This window comes from Antedon mediterranea, chromosome 7, assembly GCF_964355755.1.
Source record: "Antedon mediterranea chromosome 7, ecAntMedi1.1, whole genome shotgun sequence".
NCBI classification, from domain to species: Eukaryota; Metazoa; Echinodermata; class Crinoidea; order Comatulida; family Antedonidae; genus Antedon; species Antedon mediterranea.
In genome coordinates, this window is record NC_092676.1 from 18026831 (window position 1) to 18050126 (window position 23296).

Here is a 23296-nt window from a genome sequence, read left to right on the forward strand (position 1 = left end):
ACTCCATCACCCAGCTCAACCATTTGAAAAATGACATGCTTGTTAATCACCATAGCAGCAATCTCTTGGGACCAAAATGTTAAAATTGTCTCAACAGGCATGTTTTTTTAGATCAACCTCTTGATTTCTCATCACCTTATTTCAGCTGGAATCCTCCTCCAAATGATTCCAACGTTTGGTAGTTATAAACAACTTTACAAACTGGAAATGATAAGAAGTTTGAAATCCAAAAGTTTTAAGTATGTATGTGTTTAAGATTCATACATTCCATCTTCTCATATCTGCTACGTTATTCCTGATATAATATGGAATGACTTTGTTTAGTTCTTAACAGTTCGTGTATTGTAGGGGGTGTCTAGAAAACTAAGATATCTTGGGTCTTACTTTTTCTTAGACAGTTCTTAGTTTTCTAGACACCCTATTTTAGGGGCCATCATGAGACAAACTTTTGCTTCTAATGAGAAGGTACCAGTTATTATTATTCACTAAATAAATATGGAATAAATAATTAATCCACTTTTACTATTCAGATTATTGGCATGAAAGAAACTGTAAATTAACCAAACGCTCTAAAACCTACCAACACTCAGTGTGTGTTTACCTGTATGTTTGCCTATACTTTCCTGAATAGTAACATTGTAGGTTTGATAATTTTCTAGTCAATTGATTATTGTGAAAATTAACCTGTTATATCATTCAAAGGTTGTAGATATAATTATATTGCTGAATTTAATATTATGTTTTTAATAATTGATACTGTAATGGGATACAAAAAACACCAATCATAATAAACATGCAGAAATTCTATGTTTAGTGAGTAGGTGGCAAGTAATATTAATAATTGGTAGACGTGACGAAATAGAGAAATCTCCAAGAAATGTTAATTGTTTTGTAACTTGGCAATAGTGATGCAGTTTCCCTGAAATAATAAAACTATGAGTTGAATTGAATCTGTTAATAAATTATCTGTAGTAATTCATTGATAATAGTTTAAGATGATGGGCTGTTAAATTGCAAAATCGCAGAGTATGGACACCCACCTCTTTTTCTACCTTTTGATTAAAAAAAACATTTTACAAAAACCCCGACATCATTGCCTACTCTCTGGCTCTCTGGCTCTCTGTCTGAGATAGAATGTCCATCCGTCCGTCCCTTTCGTTAGCCTGTTAGTTGGCCACTGTGTATGCTTTCATTAATCATTTTGCTGTGATCGATTCGATGCATGTAATGTCCCAACTAAATGTATTTTATTGGCAAAATCTTTAATTAAAACAATCATCTAAACCTCACTATCATTTAAATCATCAGTGGAGGCTGTAAATTGCGGAGTGCCTCAAGGGTCGGTTTTAGGACCACTACTATTTTTAATTTATGTAAATGATCTTTCTAGATCAACTGACACTCTGAAAGTCATATTCTTTGCTGATGATACTACGATTTTGTTTTCTCATTCTGATATCAATGTCTTATATAACACCGTCAACACTGAACTAAATAAAATGACTGACTGGTTCATCTCAAATAAGCTTATTGTTAATGTACAGAAAACTAATTACATTTTATTTCGTACTCAACAAAGACAAATTGATTTCTCTAATCTTAATATTTACATTAACAATAATATTATTGAACGTAAACCCGAAGTTCTATTCCTCGGAGTTTATCTACATGAATACTTGAGATGGACCAGTCATCAAGCGTATGTATCTAAAAAGATATCTAAAGTAATTGGCATCCTTTGTAAATTAAGACACTTTTTTCCACAACATATCTTACTCTTGTTATATAACACCCTTATACAACCTCATCTTCTTTATTGCAACATTATTTGGGCAGCCGACTACCCATCAAATTTAGAAAAACTTAATAAACAAATTAAACGTGCTGCCCGTATTATTACTTTCTCTCACTATCTCGCTCCTTCCCAACCTTTACTTAAAAAACTCAATATTCTTAGTCTACATGATCTATTTACAACATAAATTGCTTCCTTTATTTTTCAATTCTTTAATACCAAACTCCCTGTTACAATGTCTAATCTATTAAGTCATCATACAAAATCACACAAGTACTATTTACGTATCGACAATAAATTTCAGCATCTTGATGTACCTCCTTTTAGACTGAAAATTTCCGAATATTTTGTTTCTGTTTCAGGACCGCGAATCTGGAATGATCTTGATGATAAACTAAAGCATTTTAAATCTCTTTATACTTTTCGTAAAAATTTTAAAAAATATCTTATTTCTTTATACTAATTTTAATATTATTATGATTGTAGTACACTGAAAGTATCTATTTTTATTTCATCGTTTTTTGTTTTTATTTATTATTTTATGTAGTAAATCGTATTAGTTTAAATGTATGTGTATTGTTTCTGGGGTCTTTCTCGAGACAAGAAACTTGTTTTCTTCTAGAGAAGACCCCAAATGATGGCTTATTACTATGTTTTCATTTATGTACACACCTATAATTATATTATACTGTATAATGCCATTGTTGAATAAATAAATGTTTTTTGAACTTTGAACTTGAACTATTAACATGGTATGAATCGGTACATATATTGCACTTCCTATCTTAAGCTCTGTCTACACTATCAAACTTTATGTGAAAAAAATGTGATGTGCCCAAATATGGTAGTGATATGCCCAAATATGGTAGTGATATGACACCATCCTGTCCATATATGGACAGTGGGCACATCACATTGTTTGTTGCATAAAGTTTGATGAAATAAATCAAAACTCCCCAGCGGCCACCATAGGAATTCCCAATCCTAAAGTTATTCCCAAGCTTCTTACACTTTGATGTTTATTTTTCTTTTAATGAAAATTGTTTTATATCTAATAATTACAAGAAACTTTATCAATCACAAATTGTTTTATTTCAAAGCCTGTGTTAACACACAATCAAATGTAATCTGAGTAAGGTAGGTTTATAAGTACATTTAATGATCTAATAGGTACACCTGTCGATAGCGATTCATGCGGATCTCATCAATCATAAAACACGAATTTATTTGAATTTAAACATTATCAATTTACTCAATAATAAGTATAGACTGCATAAACACCATTGAAAAGTGCCACTGTCGGACATATTCCAAAACAGCAACATGTCATAGTAAATCAATAGTGTAGGCCTATATAAATCGCCCAACAATCAGTACAATACAGTATATATATAATATATATATATAATATATATATATATTATATATATATATATATATAATTGGAATCTGCCGCAACACAGTATACATTGTGTTTATGAACACATTTTGTAATCTGAAATGGTAATTATAAAAACCATAGAGGTGAAATATATATATATTTTTATTTAATTATTTTTTAACGAATCAAACAAATTGCTAAAATGACAATTCAAAATTGTCGTAGTCCACACCGATCGTACTTATTGGATCCTTACGCTAAGCATAAATCAAGATATGTATAAATCATCAATAACCTGGAATCCGAGTATAGTAAGTAAACGATCAAAAAGCACCTTATAGTCGAGCTCGGCACCTACTCTAATAACTCTACGTATTTTTTCGCTAATAGTCTATACGCATGCTATAGCAAGTTATACTCATTTTTAGTGCATGTTCAACTGAACACATGTTATAAATGTATTGCCTGGGAAATTAACATTAGAAATCAAATACATTTCAATTCGTTATACTTTGATCAAATATTCAAACTAGAATGTTAATTTGACTCGACGAAGACAAATCTTATTTAATCATTTACAGTAAGAATTAATAGAGATAGAAAATAGAATAAAAAAAAGTGTACACAACATCAAACAAGAGTCTGCATATAAAGTAAATGATCAAATGAGCATCTCGTTGAATAAGAGGTGAACCAATATATTTGGCTAACCGTGCTCAACTGATGTATGCACATAATAAGCGGTGCACCAATACATTTGGCTAACTGTGCTCAACTGATGTATGTACATAATAAGCGGTGCACCAATACATTTGGCTAACCGTGCTCAACTGATGTATGTACATAATAAGCGATGCACCAATACACTTGGCTAACCGTGCTCAACTGATGTATGTACATAATAAGTGGTGCACCAATACATTTGGCTAACTGTGCTCAACTGATGTATGTACATAATAAGCGGTGCACCAATACATTTGGCTAACTGTGCTCAACTGATGTATGTACATAATAAGCGGTGCACCAATACATTTGGCTAACCGTGCTCAACTGATGTATGTACATAATAAGTGGTGCACCAATACATGTGGCTAACTGTGCTTAACTGATGTATGCACATAATAAGCGGTGAACTAATACATTTGGCTAACCGTGCTCAACTGATGTATGCACATAATAAGCGGTGAACCAATACATTTGGCTAACCGTGCTCAACTGATGTATGCACATAATAAGCGGTGAACCAATACATTTGGCTAACCATGCTCAACTGATGTATGCACATAACAAGCGGTGAACCAATACATTTGGCTAACTGTGCTCAACTGATGTATGCACATAATAAGCGGTGCACCAATACATTTGGCTAACTGTGCTCAACTGATGTATGCACATAATAAGCGGTGCACCAATACATTTGGCTAACTGTGCTCAACTGATGTATGTACATAATAAGCGGTGCACCAATACATTTGGCTAACTGTGCTTAACTGATGTATGTACATAATAAGCGGTGCACCAATACATTTGGCTAACTGTGCTCAACTGATGTATGTACATAATAAGCGGTGCACCAATACACTTGGCTAACCGTGCTTAACCGATGTATGTACATAATAAGCGGTGCACCAATACATTTGGCTAACTGTGCTTAACTGATGTATGTACATAATAAGCGGTGCACCAATACATTTGGCTAACTGTGCTCAACTGATGTATGTACATAATAAGCGGTGCACCAATACATGTGGCTAACCGTGCTCAACTGATGTATGTACATAATAAGCGGTGAACCAATACATTTGGCTAACCGTGCTCAACTGATGTATGTACATAATAAGCGGTGAACCAATACATTTGGCTAACCGTGCTCAACTGATGTATGCACATAATAAGCGGTGCACCAATACATTTGGCTAACTGTGCTTAACTGATGTATGCACATAATAAGCGGTGCACCAATACATTTGGCTAACCGTGCTTAACCGCTGTATGTACATAATAAGCGGTGAACCAATACATGTGGCTAACTGTGCTTAACTGATGTATGTACATAATAAGCGGTGAACCAATACATTTGGCTAACTGTGCTTAACTGATGTATGTACATAATAAGCGGTGCACCAATACATGTGGCTAACTGTGCTTAACTGATGTATGTACATAATAAGCGGTGAACCAATACACTTGGCTAACCATGCTTAACCGATGTATGTACATAATAAGCGGTGAACCAATACATTTGGCTAACTGTGCTTAACTGATGTATGTACATAATAAGCGGTGCACCAATACATTTAGCTAACTGTGCTTAACTGATGTATGTACATGTCGTCGTTCGGGTTCTATTCTACTTATGTCTTGTCAGGACGCACACACCAGAAGTAACGACGATACAATAAAAAGATTGGTTGCAATTTGGTATTCTTTATTTGTGAATATCCGTACTCAAGGTGAAGAACACAACAGCAATGAAATGAAAATACAAAAAAACAAAACCCCTAAAAAACAATTAGAGAAATTCTTTAACAAAAAGTATAAAAGTTGACAATACATTATCTATCTCAACTATATAAATATCTCAAAACAAACAACAAGTTCTTAACATTTCTTTATATCGCATTAAGAATATTTCTGATAAAATCATTAACTAGGCCTCAATCAGTAGCATTGTACCCATAAAAATACATGATATCAACAATCTAGCACTTGGCCATTCCGACTTACCCAACTAGAGATAAACTATCTTAAATCCTCAACTCAAGAAAATGACGGTAATCCTCCAATTTTGTGGTCAAATCTCACTTGTGCAAAACACTAAAAACAATAATCAATATAAGCCACAATAGTATAAACTAACCAACCTAATTATCTATTACTCTTCTATACTACTTATAACTAGCTCAAAACTCTAAAATATTCATTTAAAATCTGACGCTAGATCCACATGGGCGCAGCCATCTTGAATCTTTGTTTACAACTATAGCGCCACCAATCATAAAATAAATCTTAATCAACTACAGCATGACGCCCTCATCGGTCAAAAACTAGTTTACAAATCCACCATTTTATCGATAAAACTCATGTTCCGTGAACATAATCCTCGCAACATAATAAATACTCATAATCCAATAATTAGACTCTTCCCTCAATAATATAATTACTTATAGGTCAATCACTGACACACAACTAGTCTGAGAAACAATATCTCCAATGTAATTATTAACTCAATTTGTACCACTCTATGACTGATTTGACAGCGAGGTACACTAGCTGATTCTGTTGGCACAAAGCGAACATTTCCAACATAACTCGGTTGCGAATAACATTCATTCGAGCCTAGCCTAAAGTTACTTAATATATCGTGCAAACTACTTTTATCATCTACTGTAACCAACGTACCTTAGAACAAAATAATATCAATCTAAAATTTGAAATTTAACAGGTTTAATCAATCAGATGCATAAAGATAAATAACGGATGTTATTAACCTCAATCTCAGTTATCGGCGCTCCAAAAACATCCCTCTCGCAGTCGCGGTAACAGCCTCATTACACCGAACCATCATCAAAAATTATTACTCCTATAATCGTTTTCTTAATTCTCACTATTGCATTCAAAGTTTGTAATGTAAAGTATAACAAAATTGTATTAATGTATAAATCGTAATTTAACAACCAAGCTCTAAAATTGAACATCGTCAAATAACACTTAATTTGATGAACTATATTATTACACTGTTCTAGTTAGTTTGAATGAATTCAGTCTACGACAAACCATCCTGACTCAGAACATTCGCCCCGAATGTGAATTTACAAAATAAAATAACATATAAAAAAAAATCTACAATATAATTAATACTATAATCCACCATTACTTCTCGAAAACAGATCTAGGCCACTGACCCGGATTACTGTGTGTCCCTTTATTTACACGTACTGAGCGCCTCACTGGATCAATCTCTTGTTCCACCACTCTATCCGGCATCTCTGGAATCTCAATTTGTAGAAGAAAATCTTCTTCCTCATCTGAAGAATCATTACAATCATTTTCTTCATCTACCTCTGGTCGCAATGGCATCTTATTCTCTTCATCTACCTCTGGTCGCAATGGCATTGGCCACTCTTCCAATATTTCATCACGAGGATCCTGTATAATCAATTTGCGGTTTACTGTCTTTACTTTACCACCTAATGCTGGTCGGATTTTGTACACGTCTTCCTCTCTATTTACATCCTCTATGATATATGGCTCCCTATGATAACGGTCAACCAGCTTGTGTCTCCCAGTAAAAGCTGTTTGCTTCAGCAATACCTGTTCACCAACTTTAAACGGTTTCGACTTTACCACCCTGTCATCATGTAACCGTTTATCACTCTCTCTCGTCATTTTGATTTTCCTCTCGGCAATCTCTGCCGCTTTCTGCAAGGCATCTGCCTGACGCTGCACATAATCATTCTCCCAATCTTGATGTGTTTTGTGAATTAGTTGATCCAAAGGAATAGTAGGTTGTCGCCCATACATAAGCTTATATGGTGCTACATTGGTGGCTCGATGGGGTGTTGAAATATAGAATACCAATTGAATGCTTAAGAGAGCAAGCAAAACCGTCAACAACAACAATGTATCTCCCATTACTTTCCTCATCCAGATGAATGAATAATCTCGATTCACAGCACTCAGCTCTTCTATAGGTTCAACATGCGATCCAACATCATACCCCTTCGTAGTTACTCCTTCTTCAACAGCAACTTCTCCTATCATCACTCCCAAACAACCATTGATTTGTTCAACAACTATTTCGTCCGCAAGTTTGACATCCACAGCTGTTCCTAAAATGGTCCCAGCATCAACAACTACTTCTTGATCACTTTCGTTTGCTACTGCTAATTGACAAACAGATCTTTCCTGATGAGAAAAACCATCTAATACCCTTACTGGTCCTTTCATGCTCGACTCCACCAAGATGCTTCCAACTTCAGAGTGTTTCGATATCACACATTCCACTTGTCGCACTGTCAGAGGAGGGAAAACTTCTTGATTATTTGTCCTCACATTAGACTCCTTCTCTTCCGATTTTAAGACGTCACTTACCAGGTCCCAGGCTTCGTTCTTGTTTTTATTACCCTGACATAAGACAGCTCTTAATGCATTACAACCAAGAATAATCGGGAAATCAACTCTGCGTTTACTCATAACATGGTCTTCCACAACCAAAAAACCCTACATCAGCAGTTGTGTCAAACAGTGAAATAGTCGTCTTCAAGTACCCAACAATCGGAATAGTCATCCCAGTTACTCCAACTACTTTCATAGCAACATCGCCTCCTAGGACTCCAAGGGTAGGCCGAAGTACTTCTTGGTAACAACTCAGAGGAATAAGACTGGTCTCAGCTCCAGTATCCAAGATACACCCTAATTCTCTCCCACCAATAATTAACTTTGCCGTCGGACTGTCTGCTATCAGTAAGCTTCTTAAAACATCATTATCTGCCAACTGTGAAGAATGTGATACTATCCCAACACCAGGTGTCACTACCGTAGATGCCGTTGTTGCCGCTTCTGATGGTTGTGGTGCAGGAAGTTCTATACTGTCTACTTGGTTTCTCTGTGGGCAATCCTTCTGCATATGGCCAGGGTTCCCACATTTGTGACACTTCGTTGGACATCTACAATCTCTTTTCACATGCCCTTTCCTCCCACAGTTGTAACAAGTCTCTTCTCTCCTTTCACTTCTACCACCTTTTAAAGTCTTCACTACTCCCACCATATCTTGGACCATTTCCTTCAACTGATTGAGTTCCCCTTGTAACTTTAAAATGTGGTCTTCTCCTTGCACTCTAGCCACAGATACTGGTTGAACTTCCGAAACCTCTCTTACTCTTGCGTTTACAGACTGAACACTTTGGTCTTGGAATAGTTCCATCACTTCTTCTCTCATAACTAAAAACGATTTGTCTTTACTCGCAATTATAATCCTCCTCAACTCCCTCTGAATACTCTTATCCCGAACTCCTGTCACCAATCTTTCTTTTAAAGTGCTATCTTTTAGCTTTGTCAGCGCCTCTTTCTCTTCTCCACTAGCAGCTGCTTCCATCCGATCATACAGTCTGATTAGGGTACCACTAAAATCTGCGAGTGTTTCTCCCTCCAATTGTTCTCTCTCATGCAGCTTTGTACTCAAAGACTGTACACGCTCACCTGGTCCAAACCTCAGTTTTAGAATCTTAATAATCTCGGCACTATCTTCTTTTACACCCGCCTCCCGACAAAGGATCTCTTCCTTAGCTGCTCCAGTCAGGTGTGTTAACAGAGCTTGGGCCTTATCACGTCCCGTTAATTTATAGAATGTTGAATACTCCTCAAATTCAATTATCCATTCATGCAAGGACAGGTCACCAGGATTCAATGGTTGCCCTTTGAACTTACTTAATTTTATTGCTGGCATCGTTCTAGCGGAAGAAAGGTTCTGGAACGCACCAGTCAAGGCAGCCACCATTTCTGCAATACCAGCAGGAGCTGCATCACCACCTTCAGCATTTGCCATCTCAATATAATTTGGGTTACAGAAATATATAAATAATAAATGCAATACAAATCTCAATAAATCCTGATTAGTACATCAATTTATGCATTTCACAAAACTATCTAAAATAATACCGTTAACTCATTAATCACTAAGTTGAGGGTTTTCCACTTGATCTTCAATCTTGAGTTGCAATCATCCCACTTCTGACACCATTTGTCGTCGTTCGGGTTCTATTCTACTTATGTCTTGTCAGGACGCACACACCAGAAGTAACGACGATACAATAAAAAGATTGGTTGCAATTTGGTATTCTTTATTTGTGAATATCCGTACTCAAGGTGAAGAACACAACAGCAATGAAATGAAAATACAAAAAAACAAAACCCCTAAAAAACAATTAGAGAAATTCTTTAACAAAAAGTATAAAAGTTGACAATACATTATCTATCTCAACTATATAAATATCTCAAAACAAACAACAAGTTCTTAACATTTCTTTATATCGCATTAAGAATATTTCTGATAAAATCATTAACTAGGCCTCAATCAGTAGCATTGTACCCATAAAAATACATGATATCAACAATCTAGCACTTGGCCATTCCGACTTACCCAACTAGAGATAAACTATCTTAAATCCTCAACTCAAGAAAATGACGGTAATCCTCCAATTTTGTGGTCAAATCTCACTTGTGCAAAACACTAAAAACAATAATCAATATAAGCCACAATAGTAGCGACTAGCAAAACCGCTAGAGGGCAGCAGACATCTTTAGGGAATAGACAAGTGTGACCCTTAACCTGTTAAAAAGGGGTCAACTTGCGCATGAATTTACGAACTCTGATTGGCTATTCAGAAAAAACGAATGACTGTACGATCTTTTCCGGAAAATTCCGATGAAAAATTTGAAATTCCTTTGCCCACATGTCTTCGCGATGACATTTTATTTTGGGCTCGAAATGTTAGTAAAATCAGAAAAAATCGAAAACATGCCTAATATTTTGGGATTTTGCTTATATATTTTAGATATATTTATATTTTAACAGTGTACGCCTTTGGTTTTACATAAATATCACCTATATTGGATCACAAAAGGTTTTTAATCACCTGATGCTAGGTGAGTAAGCAATTCTAGGCCGCGAAGTGCCTGATGACGTCATCACACAGCCTGGCTGAGGTGGGGGTATTCCTCCGGGACATTCGCGCAGTCCGGGGAGAGGGTAAACATAAAATAAGTACTTTTTATCTTATTTTTGTGATTTTGACACAATTTCCAAACAAAATGTGGTATTATGCAAATATATATTTGTCACCATCAACTTTCTAATTAAAAATATGTTCATAAAATGTATTTATATGTGTTTTAGTAGTATTTTCACCCAGTGACTATTTGTGTACAAGGTCACAAACGCGGGGTGGGGATTCCTATGTAAACAAAGGATAGTGATGGTGCCAAATTTTTACACCTTATTTTATTCATAACTTTCGAAATACTCAATCAATTTTGTTGATTTAAAGTTTAAAATGCTTACGATTATATACTCTTTCAAACTGAACACTATTCAAATGCAGAAAGATAAATTGAAAAATATATGCCAGTCCCTAACAATAGTATAAACTAACCAACCTAATTATCTATTACTCTTCTATACTACTTATAACTAGCTCAAAACTCTAAAATATTCATTTAAAATCTGACGCTAGATCCACATGGGCGCAGCCATCTTGAATCTTTGTTTACAACTATAGCGCCACCAATCATAAAATAAATCTTAATCAACTACAGCATGACGCCCTCATCGGTCAAAAACTAGTTTACAAATCCACCATTTTATCGATAAAACTCATGTTCCGTGAACATAATCCTCGCAACATAATAAATACTCATAATCCAATAATTAGACTCTTCCCTCAATAATATAATTACTTATAGGTCAATCACTGACACACAACTAGTCTGAGAAACAATATCTCCAATGTAATTATTAACTCAATTTGTACCACTCTATGACTGATTTGACAGCGAGGTACACTAGCTGATTCTGTTGGCACAAAGCGAACATTTCCAACATAACTCGGTTGCGAATAACATTCATTCGAGCCTAGCCTAAAGTTACTTAATATATCGTGCAAACTACTTTTATCATCTACTGTAACCAACGTACCTTAGAACAAAATAATATCAATCTAAAATTTGAAATTTAACAGGTTTAATCAATCAGATGCATAAAGATAAATAACGGATGTTATTAACCTCAATCTCAGTTATCGGCGCTCCAAAAACATCCCTCTCGCAGTCGCGGTAACAGCCTCATTACACCGAACCATCATCAAAAATTATTACTCCTATAATCGTTTTCTTAATTCTCACTATTGCATTCAAAGTTTGTAATGTAAAGTATAACAAAATTGTATTAATGTATAAATCGTAATTTAACAACCAAGCTCTAAAATTGAACATCGTCAAATAACACTTAATTTGATGAACTATATTATTACACTGTTCTAGTTAGTTTGAATGAATTCAGTCTACGACATACATAATACATGTAGCAGTTAAAAACAAAGAGTGTATACAGGCCTACAAATGTGAACACATATTGTAAATATTACCTGACTAACATTCAAAAACCAAATTTGTTTTAACTGAAATATTTCAATTAAGACTGCTTAGCATCATCAAAAGCTCTGCAATCAAACACGCGCATGTACGTTGCACTTATTTAATAATTACAGCAAACATAATAACAACAAAAAATATATATTAAAAGGTAGTGTATAACGGTTGCGATCCGAGTTGGTTCTAAACTGCCTCGGTCCAAAGTCAAGTTTAGGGGCGACTTAAACGGCTACCATATAAACTATAGTAAAATATTGCACTCATTAACATTTTTATCACACATGTTTTTTTACAAGAAATATTCAATTGTTCTGTATGTAAGTGATGGACAATACAATAAATAACAATATAGCCACATAATGCCTATATAGCTTCAATATACCGAGTATCACAAACATTACAATTAAGATATACAATTTATTTTAACGAGTGCAAAAAATAGTAGGTACATTAATTATAAGTACTAGATGGTACGCTCGCGTACCATCTAGGTCGTGCCCACAGATGGTTCTCGAATACACAGTAATTTCAGCGTTAAAAAACTGGCGATTTCAAATGTACAATAATGCAGGACAATAATACATGTCATTTACAGGAACGATTAAATAGACACGATGATTTATGTACTCAACTAAAATTAGCACACTGGGAATTACTTCCGAAAGAGAAAGTTGTCACAAAATGAGACAAATTGTTTAAGTAAAATTTAAACAAACTTAATTTGTGTTTTGTATGTAACATTATGGTTGAGAGATAGGGAAGAGGATGGGTGCAAAGAGGAACAATTTTTAAATATATTCTTTATTTTGTAACGAAATATTAATTAACATGTTTTACAAATAATATACCACTAAACACAGTAAAACATTGCGATGTAATACTTTGTTGAAACTATCACCGTCGTAGTCGATTGAAATAGTACAGTACATGTAACGATACACTACGACGTATGTTTATATATAATGTTAAACAATTTGTGAAAACCACCTCTATTCAGGTCAAATCATAAATTCGATTTAATCGGTAATAAATATTAAATTACGGCGACTGAAAACGCTAGCTCATTATCCGTTTAAAAAAAATTATATCCAACCTCTGCAGCACAGATTGAAAAAAAAAATGGATCGAATTTCTGTTATGAGTATACAGTACTTTCCTTTACGACGTCTGAGGGAATAGACACTTGTGGAACGACACAGAGATTGGAATGTTCCATTCATCACAAATCAATACATTTGTATAAACGTATATTAAATCTATCAAAATAGTATTTTTTAAAGAAAATCGGCCTGTCTTCAACATTATGATACTGTACTCGAGCTGTTCAACCAGTTTTCAGCTATTAAAAACAATTATCGTAGGAGGAGATAGGAAAATGCGAAGCCTCCTCGTATTTTTGTGGCGGGTATTTTTCAAGATGGACATCCATTAGACAGTGTATACCACGATCGGAAAACACCCCTATCTGGGGCAAATCGTTGAACCTAAATTCGTTTTAATCGTCAATAACTAATTATCTAACTTAATTTAATTAGTAAACCGGGTTACATCAGGTGGTTAAAATCAGTACCGAAAGTACGAACCAACTTTACATACCATCGACTAAAAATTCTAAAAGTAAGGCGCGATTTACCGAATTTTGCCCTTATGTAAATTTATATATAGAAGTGAAAACAATAAAATAAATAACAATGATAGGTATTTGTAACAATCTATATTTATAAATTTAAATCAAGATATAATCATTAAACGATAACAAGACAGTAGGTTAAATAGGTAAATTATGTAGAATTGATTTGAATACAAACATCACAAAATATGATTTTAACAATGCTTCAAGCGATGTTAAAATCATATTAAACAAATGTATTAATAAAGTAAATATTTTTTTTTTCAATATTTTTCTATTATAATAAACATATTGACATTATAATTACAATCAAGAGCAACAGTAATATATTCTATATATACAGTGTAAAATAAATAATCTATAAATTATTAAATATTATATTCTATATGTCAAATAATTAATCTATACATTTCTAAATTTAAGAATTGGATAACATAACATTTAAGAGTGAAAATGAATACATTGAAATGAATTCATTTACAGTATAATCCTTCATAACATTGTCATAATATAAATATATATAAAATACATTAAATCTAATTATATGCATGGAACAACTGTGGTAATTAAAACAAATGTATTAATTATTAAAGTGCAATAATAAGAATAACCAAACATTTGTTAAACTTTGGAATGAGTGCATTGGCACTCAATCTGTGAAAGTCAGTGCATCAAAACATCAAGATATTTAAATACACATGATATATACTGGAGAGTGATGGTGTAATGGTAATATCGGACTAGCATGTGATAGGCATGGGTTCGAGGTTATCTGTACCATACTAATTGCATCCTTAGGCAAGATGCTTTACTCTCATTGCCTAATCTGGTATGCGCTGCACTGCTGGCTGCCATGGGTCCGTGGAGGGCCTAATCCGAATTTCCTCACTGAGGACAAATATTAATACAAAATACAAAAAAAATACAAATATCACAACAAATTTACAATAAAATACAGCAACAATACCAAACAGCCACAAGAATACATTTCCTGAAAAGTACAACTCAACCCTAAAAGTTATATGCAGGTTGAAATAGTACTTTTGGCTGACTTTAACAATAAACAGATCAAATGCAAGGAACAATGCAATTCTTAAACAGAATGCAGATAGAAAGTACAAGATACTATACAACTATAAATTTATAACCTCGATCCACTGACAAAGCCTTAACGGTTTGTTTTTTCGCTTGAACACGTATATATGATCGTGTACAGATACGGATTAACTGCTGAGTTGATCGGTAAAATGAAGGTTGCTGCCCAAACATATATTTCTGCAGGGATATCCCAATGTTTAGTTTCCGAGCAAATTCCCATTAAAATTATGGGAAACCAGCAACAAAAATCTGTACCAATTATAAACACTAGCTTCCGTGCAATTCGCAACTGTTCTTCAAGGCTTTTCCTTCTATTAACAGTCGCTGATGATCTTTTCACAGAAAAAAATATTGTGAGATAACTAACGACCATGACCAAGAAACCAAAACCGTTAAACGCAATGAAGATAGCAGTGGCATACTCCCAGCCTGGTAAATGACTTCGAGTTAGCGGTAACGGAAGGCAGACACTCTGTTTACCATAGTAGTTCTCTCCAAAGTAAGGCAGGTCGATGAAGCTCAACCTGTTTGCAGCTACCGGTAAGAAACTGATAGCAGCAATAACAACCCAAGCAATGACGATGACTATTTTGCATGTTTTACGACTGAGACGTCTAGTGTTAAAAGGACTAACAATGTTTACAGCCCGGTCGACGCTCATAACCATCAACGTAAACACCGAGCATTCACTGGAAAGAGTAGAAATAGCACCTGCAAAACTGCAAGTGAAACTACTTTTCCAATATTCTAGAACTTCCGAGTATCTACCTCTATAGTGAATATCAGCCCCTGCAATAATTAGCAGATACATTGCCATAAGTAGATCAGAGATGGCAAGACTGGAGATCAGCATGGAATCAACAGTTTTATCTTTATTGCAACACCTTGATATGAGAACAAGTGCATTGCCAATAATGGAGGAAACACCAATTACGAGCATCAACACCCGAAGCGATTTCCTTTTTAGTAAATCTTGGCATGATGCGAAAGCATCAGTGGGTTCACAGATCTCAATGTCACCAACAACACAACACAAATGGAAAAAATCTGAATAGCTGAATGAAAAGAAATAGGATAGTTATATATTCATTACTGATAATTGTAAAGTGTAAATAGCTAATTGCTAATTTCAAAAAGTGTAAATAGCTAATTTAAACAAATTTAATATTAGCAATTTTTTTCTTGCCAGCATGTATTTATTATATGGAATTCGTTTTTGATCTGGAATACAACTTTTCCCCTTTTCAGCAGTACAGTTGGGGTCAACATTTTCTATCATAACTCTTTATCATTACAGGCCTATTACATTATTTTACCGGCTTTTTCACTGAGATTGAGAATTTCACATGTATGAATTCTTTTGATAACTTGTTAACAACTTGTTACATTTGAAAATAAAGTGTATCTGTGAAATTTGTACTAAATGGCATTTAAATACAAAAATCAAAGGGGAACAACAGCTCCCATCACACCACCCTACATACAGCCATTTGCATTCATAATGTCAAATAAATTTACTTACAACTGTGTTAAATTTACCAACTCTTTAAAAGTCTTGTCTTCATAATCTTTCAAGTTGTTGTATGTTAGGTTTCTGTAGGATAATAAATTCAGAATGATCATATTCATTTAATAATAACTTTAAATTCACATGTCATGAGGAAACTTTCTGAATGATTGAAATCAAAACTGTACTGGGTTTGGTTTACTTAGCATTCCTGCTCCCAAAAGTCATCCATTCATAGAAGCACTGATGAAGAAAGTTTATCCATGGTGGCCATAGAATGGTCCTGAAACATACTTTGGCTTTAGTTGATAGAAGTTTGAAACATTTTATTAGAAATAGAGTATATGTAAAGTTATAAACTTTGTGGCAATGACAATGTTTACAAAAAGCTGAATGTGCATTAGAGGCAAGAATACAAGCAGGTGTCTTACAATACAGATTATGAACTTACAGAATTAAAAGTGATGAAGCAAATGGAGAAAATGCACCATCCTCTATGTTAGTTATAGAGTTGTTCTGTAACTGACTGTTAACAAATTAACAACAAAAATTATGATCCTAAATATAGTTATTTCAGGACTGAAGATGATCAACTGCAATTGCCTTTATTGGTATTTACTGCTCTGTCACAGTACTATTTTATTCAATGTAATCAACTAAAGTACATGTTTTAAAGATACAGTATACTGTCCAATTTACTATTAATCTTTGTTAAATATGCCGTTCTAATGTCACATAATAGTAATCATCAGTCAACAAATTTAAAAATAAATAACAATTATTACTATCAACTATGATTAATGAATTAAGAGTATAACACAATACGTACAAAACATACTTACAATATTTGCAAATTGTTCAATCCATCAAATATACCAGCTGGTAAATTACTAATTTGGTTATTATCCAAAAATCTGAAACAAAATGAACAACATTTAAAGTGAAGTTTGACTATTTTATATTTTACCCATGGTTTCACTTTGTTATCTTTAGTTTATTTTAACATAATTTAATAAGCAAAAGTACATATAAGGGCACTATACTGTATTTCATTAGTGATACTATATCAATCATATTGATTGAATTATTAGTGTCTATGATTCATGCACCTTTCTGACCGTTGATCATTCACTAGAGCACTGTTAATATGTCCATTAATACAACATCTGTATCATTTTTTTTAAAGCCAACACATTAAAAATATTTCATTTATGTAAAAATAATGTTTCAAATTTTTAGTTTTTGTTTAATAATAACCCAATAAGTACAAAACAAACTTACAAGTCTTGCAAATTGTTCAATCCATCAAATATATCAGCTGGTAAATTTCGAATTTCATTACCATTTAACCATCTAAAAAAAATAAAAAGTTTAAAAGTGAAATTTGTCTATTTTATCACCCATGCTTTTACTAAATTTGTTTTCCTTCGTTTATTTTAACATACTTTTTAAGGCACATTTGTATGATAATTTATGTATGATAATTTTGTTCAGTTCTTTTTGTTATTATATTAGGCCATCTGGAATGATTAATGTTTAAGTTAAATGCCTTCAGTTGATTATGTTGCTATTAACTATGATTAATGAATTGTGAGTAATAATAATGCAATAAGTACAAAACATACTTACAATCTTTGCAAATTGTTCAATCCATGAAATATATCAGCTGGTAAATTACTAATTTCATTACCACTCAACAATCTGAAAAAAATTAAAAATTTACCACATTTAAAAGTGAAATTTGTCTATTTTATCACCCATGCTTCTATATATAAATTTACGTAAGGGCAAAATTCGGTAAATCGCGCGTTATTTCTAGAATGTTTACTCGATGGTATATAAAGTTGGTTCGTACTTTCGGTACTGATTTTAACCACCTGATGTAACCCTGTTTACTAATTAAATTTAGTTCGATAATTAGTTATTGACGATTAAAACGAATTTAGGTTCAACGATTTGCCCCAAATTGGGGTGTTTTTCGATCGTAGTATACACTGTCTAATGGATGTCCATCTTGAAAAATACCCGCAGACGATAATACGAGGATGCTTCGCATTTTCCTATCTCCTCTTACGATAATTGTTTTTAATGGCTGAAAACCGGTTGAACAGCTCGAGTACAGCATCATAATGTTGAAGACAGGCCGATTTTCTTTAAAAAATACTATTTTGATAGATTTAATATACGTTTATACAAATGTATTGATTTGCGATGAATGGAACATTCCAATCTCTGTTCCACAAGTGTCTATTCCCTCAGGTGTCGTAAAGGCAAGTCCTGTATACTCATAACAGAAATTCGATCCATTTTTTTTTCAATCTGTGCTGCAGAGGTTGGATATAAATTTTTTTTAAACGGATAATGAGCTAGCGTTTTCACTTGCCATATATTATGTACAAATCGTTATTATTGCAGTTAAACCACGAACATTATCACCCTTCCCTCACTGGCATGAGTAGCGTTGTAAAACCAGTAGAGGATAGGCCTAAGGTACATCACATGGCCTAAACGCAGAACAACGTTGGTGGGTAGGGTAGGAACCCCGGTAGGAACCAACTTAACTATGAATTGGCTCTAAGAAACAATTGAAAACCATTAGGCCTACTAATTAAGTTGAGTTGGATAATTTAATATTTATTGACGATTAAATCGAATTTATGATTTTCCCCGAATAGAGGTGGTTTTCACAAATTGTTTTACATTATATAAACATATACACGTCGTAGTGATGTATCGTTACATGTACTGTACTATTTCAATCCACTAGGACGGTGATAGTTTCAACAAAGTATTACATCGCAATGTTTTACTGTGTTTAGTGGTATATTATTTGTAAAACATGAAAACAATAATAATAATAATAACTGGTACTTGATATAGCGCATTATGCTGAAAGCCTCAATGCGCTTTACAAAGACAGAAAAATTTAGAAAATTACAAATTAAAAAGGTGGGTTTTGAGGAGAGATTTGAAGACACTGGTGGAAGTAGCCTGACGGATTTCAATAGGCAACGCATTCCATAGAGAAACGAATGCCGAAGAAAATGAACGATTTCCATAAAACTTAGTGGAAGGATGAAATATATGGGCAAGAAGAGACTCAGATCTAGATCTCAGAGACCGCTTAGGAACATAAGGTTGAATAAGTTCAATTAATATTTCGTTACTAATTGGATAAAGAATAAATTAAAAAATTGTTCCTCTTTGCACCCATCTTCTTCCCCATCCCTCAACCCGAATGTTACATACAAAACACAAATTAAGTTTGTTTAAATTTGACTTAAACAATTGGTCTCATTTTGTGACAAGTTTCTTTTTCGGAAGTAATTCCCAGGGTGCTAATTTTAGTTGAGTACATAAATCACAGTGTCTATTTATTCGTTCCTGTAAACGACATGTATTATTGTCCTGCGGTACGTACATTTGAAATCGCCAGTTTTTTAACGCTGAAATTATTATGTATTGGAGAACCATCTGTGGGCACGACCTAGATGGTACGCGAGCGAAGCGAGCGTACCATCTAGTTTACTAAATTTGTTTTCCTTCGTTTATTTTAACATACTTTTTAAGGCAAATTTGTATGATAATTTATGTATGATAATTTTGTTCAGTTCTTTTTGTTATTATATTAGGCCATCTGGAATGATTAATGTTTAAGTTAAATGCCTTCAGTTGATTATGTTGCTATAAACTTTGATTAATGAATTGTTAGTAATAATAATGCAATATGTACAAAACATACTTACAACCATAGCAAATTGTTCAATCCATGAAATATATCAGCTGGTAAATCACTAATTTGGTTGTCATGCAAATGTCTGCAAAAACAAAAATAAACAACATTTAAAAGTGAAGTTTGACTACTTTATACTACCCATAGTTTCACTATTTTGTTTTCTTTAGTTTATTTTAACATAATTTTTTATCCAACTTTTAGAATTTATGTATGATTATTTTTGTTCAGTGAAAACTTGTAACATTGAAAGCTGAAACAGAATTCAGATCTTACAAAAAGAGCACTGTGAATATGTCTATTAAATACAACAATTTGTTTCATTTTGGTTAAAATCAACATATCAAATATATTTGATTTATATGAAAATAATGTTGAAAAATTAATGTTTTTGTTTAATTTGATTAACTTAAATTAATCATTTCACAATTATTTTACAAATGTTATAATAAATTCCAATTATGCTATTCATCATCATCATGAACACTGAACGTCATGTTACATAGTGCACTTAAAATTTCTCCAATCAGAGAGATTATTGGCCAAAGTGTACATAGACTTATTTGTTCTATAATTTTTATCCATGTGGTTTTAGGTCGTGTCTTGACTTTTCTAATTGATTCAGATAGAGTTCATTGCACTGGGATATCGTAGTCTAGATGAAGAAAGTGTCCACACCATGTCAAGCGTCTTCTCTTTATAACTCTGTTCCATTTTTCTTCATTTGTGCTGTTATATAAATCTATATTTGTTATTATATTAGACCATCTGGAATGATTAATGTTTAAGTTAAATGCCTTCAGTTGATTATGTTGCTATTAACTATGATTAATGAATTGTGAGTAATAATAATGCAATATGTACAAAACATACTTACAAGTATTGCAAATTGTTCAATCCATGAAATATATCAGCTGGTAAATTACTAATTTGGTTATTATCCAACCATCTGCAAAAACAAAAAACATTTAAAAGTGAAGTTTGACTACTTTATACTACCCATAGTTTCACTATTTTGTTTCTTTAGTTTATTTTAACATACTTTTGTATCCAACTTTTAAAATTTATGTATGATCTTGTTTATAAAAGAAAGTTGAAGAATTAATGTTTTTATTTAATATGATTAACTTAAATTAATCATTTCATAATTATTTTACAAATGTTATAATAAATTGCAATTATTGCTATTCATCATCATCACAAACACTGAACGTCATGTGACATAGTGCACTTAAGATTTCTTCAATCAGAGAGATTATTGGCCAAAGTGTACATAGACTTATTTGTTCTATAATTTTTATCCATGTGGTTTTAGGTCGTGTCTTGACTTTTCTCATTGATTCAGATAGAGTTCATTGCGCTGGGATATCAGAGTCTAGACTAAGAAAGTGTCCACACCATGTCAAGCGTCTTCTCTTTATAACTCTGTTCCATTTTTCCTCATTTGTGCTGTTATATAAATCTATATTTGTTATTATATTAGACCATCTGGAATAATTAATGTTAAGTTAAATGCCTTCAGTTGATTATGTTGCTATCAACTATGATTAATGAATTGTGAGTAATAATAATGCAATATGTACAAAACATACTTACAACCATAGCAAATTGTTCAATCCATCAAATATATCAGCTGGTAAATTACTAAATTGGTTGTCACTCAAAACTCTGCAAAAATAAAAAATGAACAACATTTAAAAGTGAAGTTTGTCTACTTTATATGCTACCCATGGTTTCACTATTTTGTTTTCGTAAGTATATTTTAACATAATTTTTTATCCAACTTTTGGAATTTATGTATAATTATTTTGTTCAGGGAACTTAACATTGCAAGTTGAAACAGAATTCATATCTTATAAAAGAGAGCACTGTGAATATGTCCATTAAATACAATAATTTGTTTCATTGTGGTTAAAATCAACACATCAAAAATATTTGATTTATATGAAAATAATGTTGAAAAATTAATGTTTTTTGTTTAATATGATTAACTTAAATTAATCATTTCAAAATAATTTTACAAATGTTATAATAAATTGCAATTATTGCTATTTATCATCATCATCATCACGTACCCTGAACGTCATGTGACATAGTGCACTTTTAAGTCTTAAAAGACTTCTCCAATCAGAGAGATTATTAGCCAAAGTGTACAAAGACTTATTTATTTTTTCTTTTTGCATCATTTTCTATAATTTTTATCCATGTGGTTTTAGGTTGTTCTCTTCTGTCATTGATTCAGATAGAGCTCCTTGTGCTGGGATATCATAGTCTAGACAAAGAAGGTGTCCACACCATGTCAAGCGTCTTCTCTTTATAACTCTGTTCCATTTTTCCACATGTGTGCTGTTATATAAATCTATATTTGTTATTATATTAGACCATCTGGAATAATTAATGTTTAAGATAAATGCCTTCAGTTGATTATGTTGCTATCAACTATGATTAATGAATTGTGAGCAATAATAATGCAATATGTACAAAACATACTTACAATTCTAGCAAATTGTTCAATCCATGAAATATATCAGCTGGTAAATCACTAATTTGGTTGTCATGCAAATATCTGCAAAAACAAAAATAAACAACATTTAAAAGTGAAGTTTGACTACTTTATACTACCCATAGTTTCACTATTTTATATTCTTTAGTTTATTTTAACATAATTTTTTATCCAACTTTTAGAATTTATGTATGATTATTTTTGTTCAGTGAAAACTTGTAACATTGAAAGCTGAAACAGAATTCAGATCTTACAAAAAGAGCACTGTGAATATGTCTATTAAATACAACAATTTGTTTCATTTTGGTTAAAATCAACATATCAAATATATTTGATTTATATGAAAATAATGTTGAAAAATTAATGTTTTTGTTTAATTTGATTAACTTAAATTAATCATTTCACAATTATTTTACAAATGTTATAATAAATTGCAATTATTGCTATTCATCATCATCACAAACACTGAACGTCATGTGACATAGTGCACTTAAGATTT

General features: G+C 32.8%; 3 protein-coding genes and 1 long non-coding RNA gene across 4 annotated transcripts; all 4 read right to left on the minus strand.

Annotated features, from left to right (window-relative positions):
• Nucleotides 1-5492: 5492 nt before the first annotated feature.
• On the minus strand, nucleotides 5493-8186 carry LOC140054621 (uncharacterized). The gene is made up of 2 exons (XM_072099681.1): nucleotides 6579-8186; nucleotides 5493-5993 (listed from the first exon to the last, which is right to left on the minus strand). The coding sequence occupies exon 1, from the start codon at nucleotides 8124-8126 to the stop codon at nucleotides 7050-7052; it is 1077 nt and encodes a 358-aa protein (XP_071955782.1). The 5' UTR covers nucleotides 8127-8186; the 3' UTR covers nucleotides 5493-5993; nucleotides 6579-7049.
• A 178-nt stretch (nucleotides 8187-8364) lies between these two features.
• Nucleotides 8365-10433, minus strand: LOC140055462 (uncharacterized). Its single transcript, XM_072100801.1, has one exon. It carries the CDS (start codon nucleotides 9721-9723, stop codon nucleotides 8365-8367), a length of 1359 nt encoding a protein of 452 aa, XP_071956902.1. The 5' UTR covers nucleotides 9724-10433.
• A 3862-nt stretch (nucleotides 10434-14295) lies between these two features.
• LOC140055463 (G-protein coupled receptor GRL101-like) lies at nucleotides 14296-17397 on the minus strand. The gene is made up of 4 exons (XM_072100802.1): nucleotides 17387-17397; nucleotides 17013-17087; nucleotides 16577-16648; nucleotides 14296-16109 (listed from the first exon to the last, which is right to left on the minus strand). The coding sequence occupies exons 1-4, from the start codon at nucleotides 17395-17397 to the stop codon at nucleotides 15125-15127; spliced, it is 1143 nt and encodes a 380-aa protein (XP_071956903.1). The 3' UTR covers nucleotides 14296-15124.
• Nucleotides 17398-17404: 7 nt separating this feature from the next.
• Nucleotides 17405-20374, minus strand: LOC140055152 (uncharacterized). The gene is made up of 4 exons (XR_011846633.1): nucleotides 20308-20374; nucleotides 18191-18262; nucleotides 17843-17914; nucleotides 17405-17475 (listed from the first exon to the last, which is right to left on the minus strand). It is a non-coding gene; the product is annotated as an uncharacterized lncRNA (long non-coding RNA).
• Nucleotides 20375-23296: the final 2922 nt, after the last annotated feature.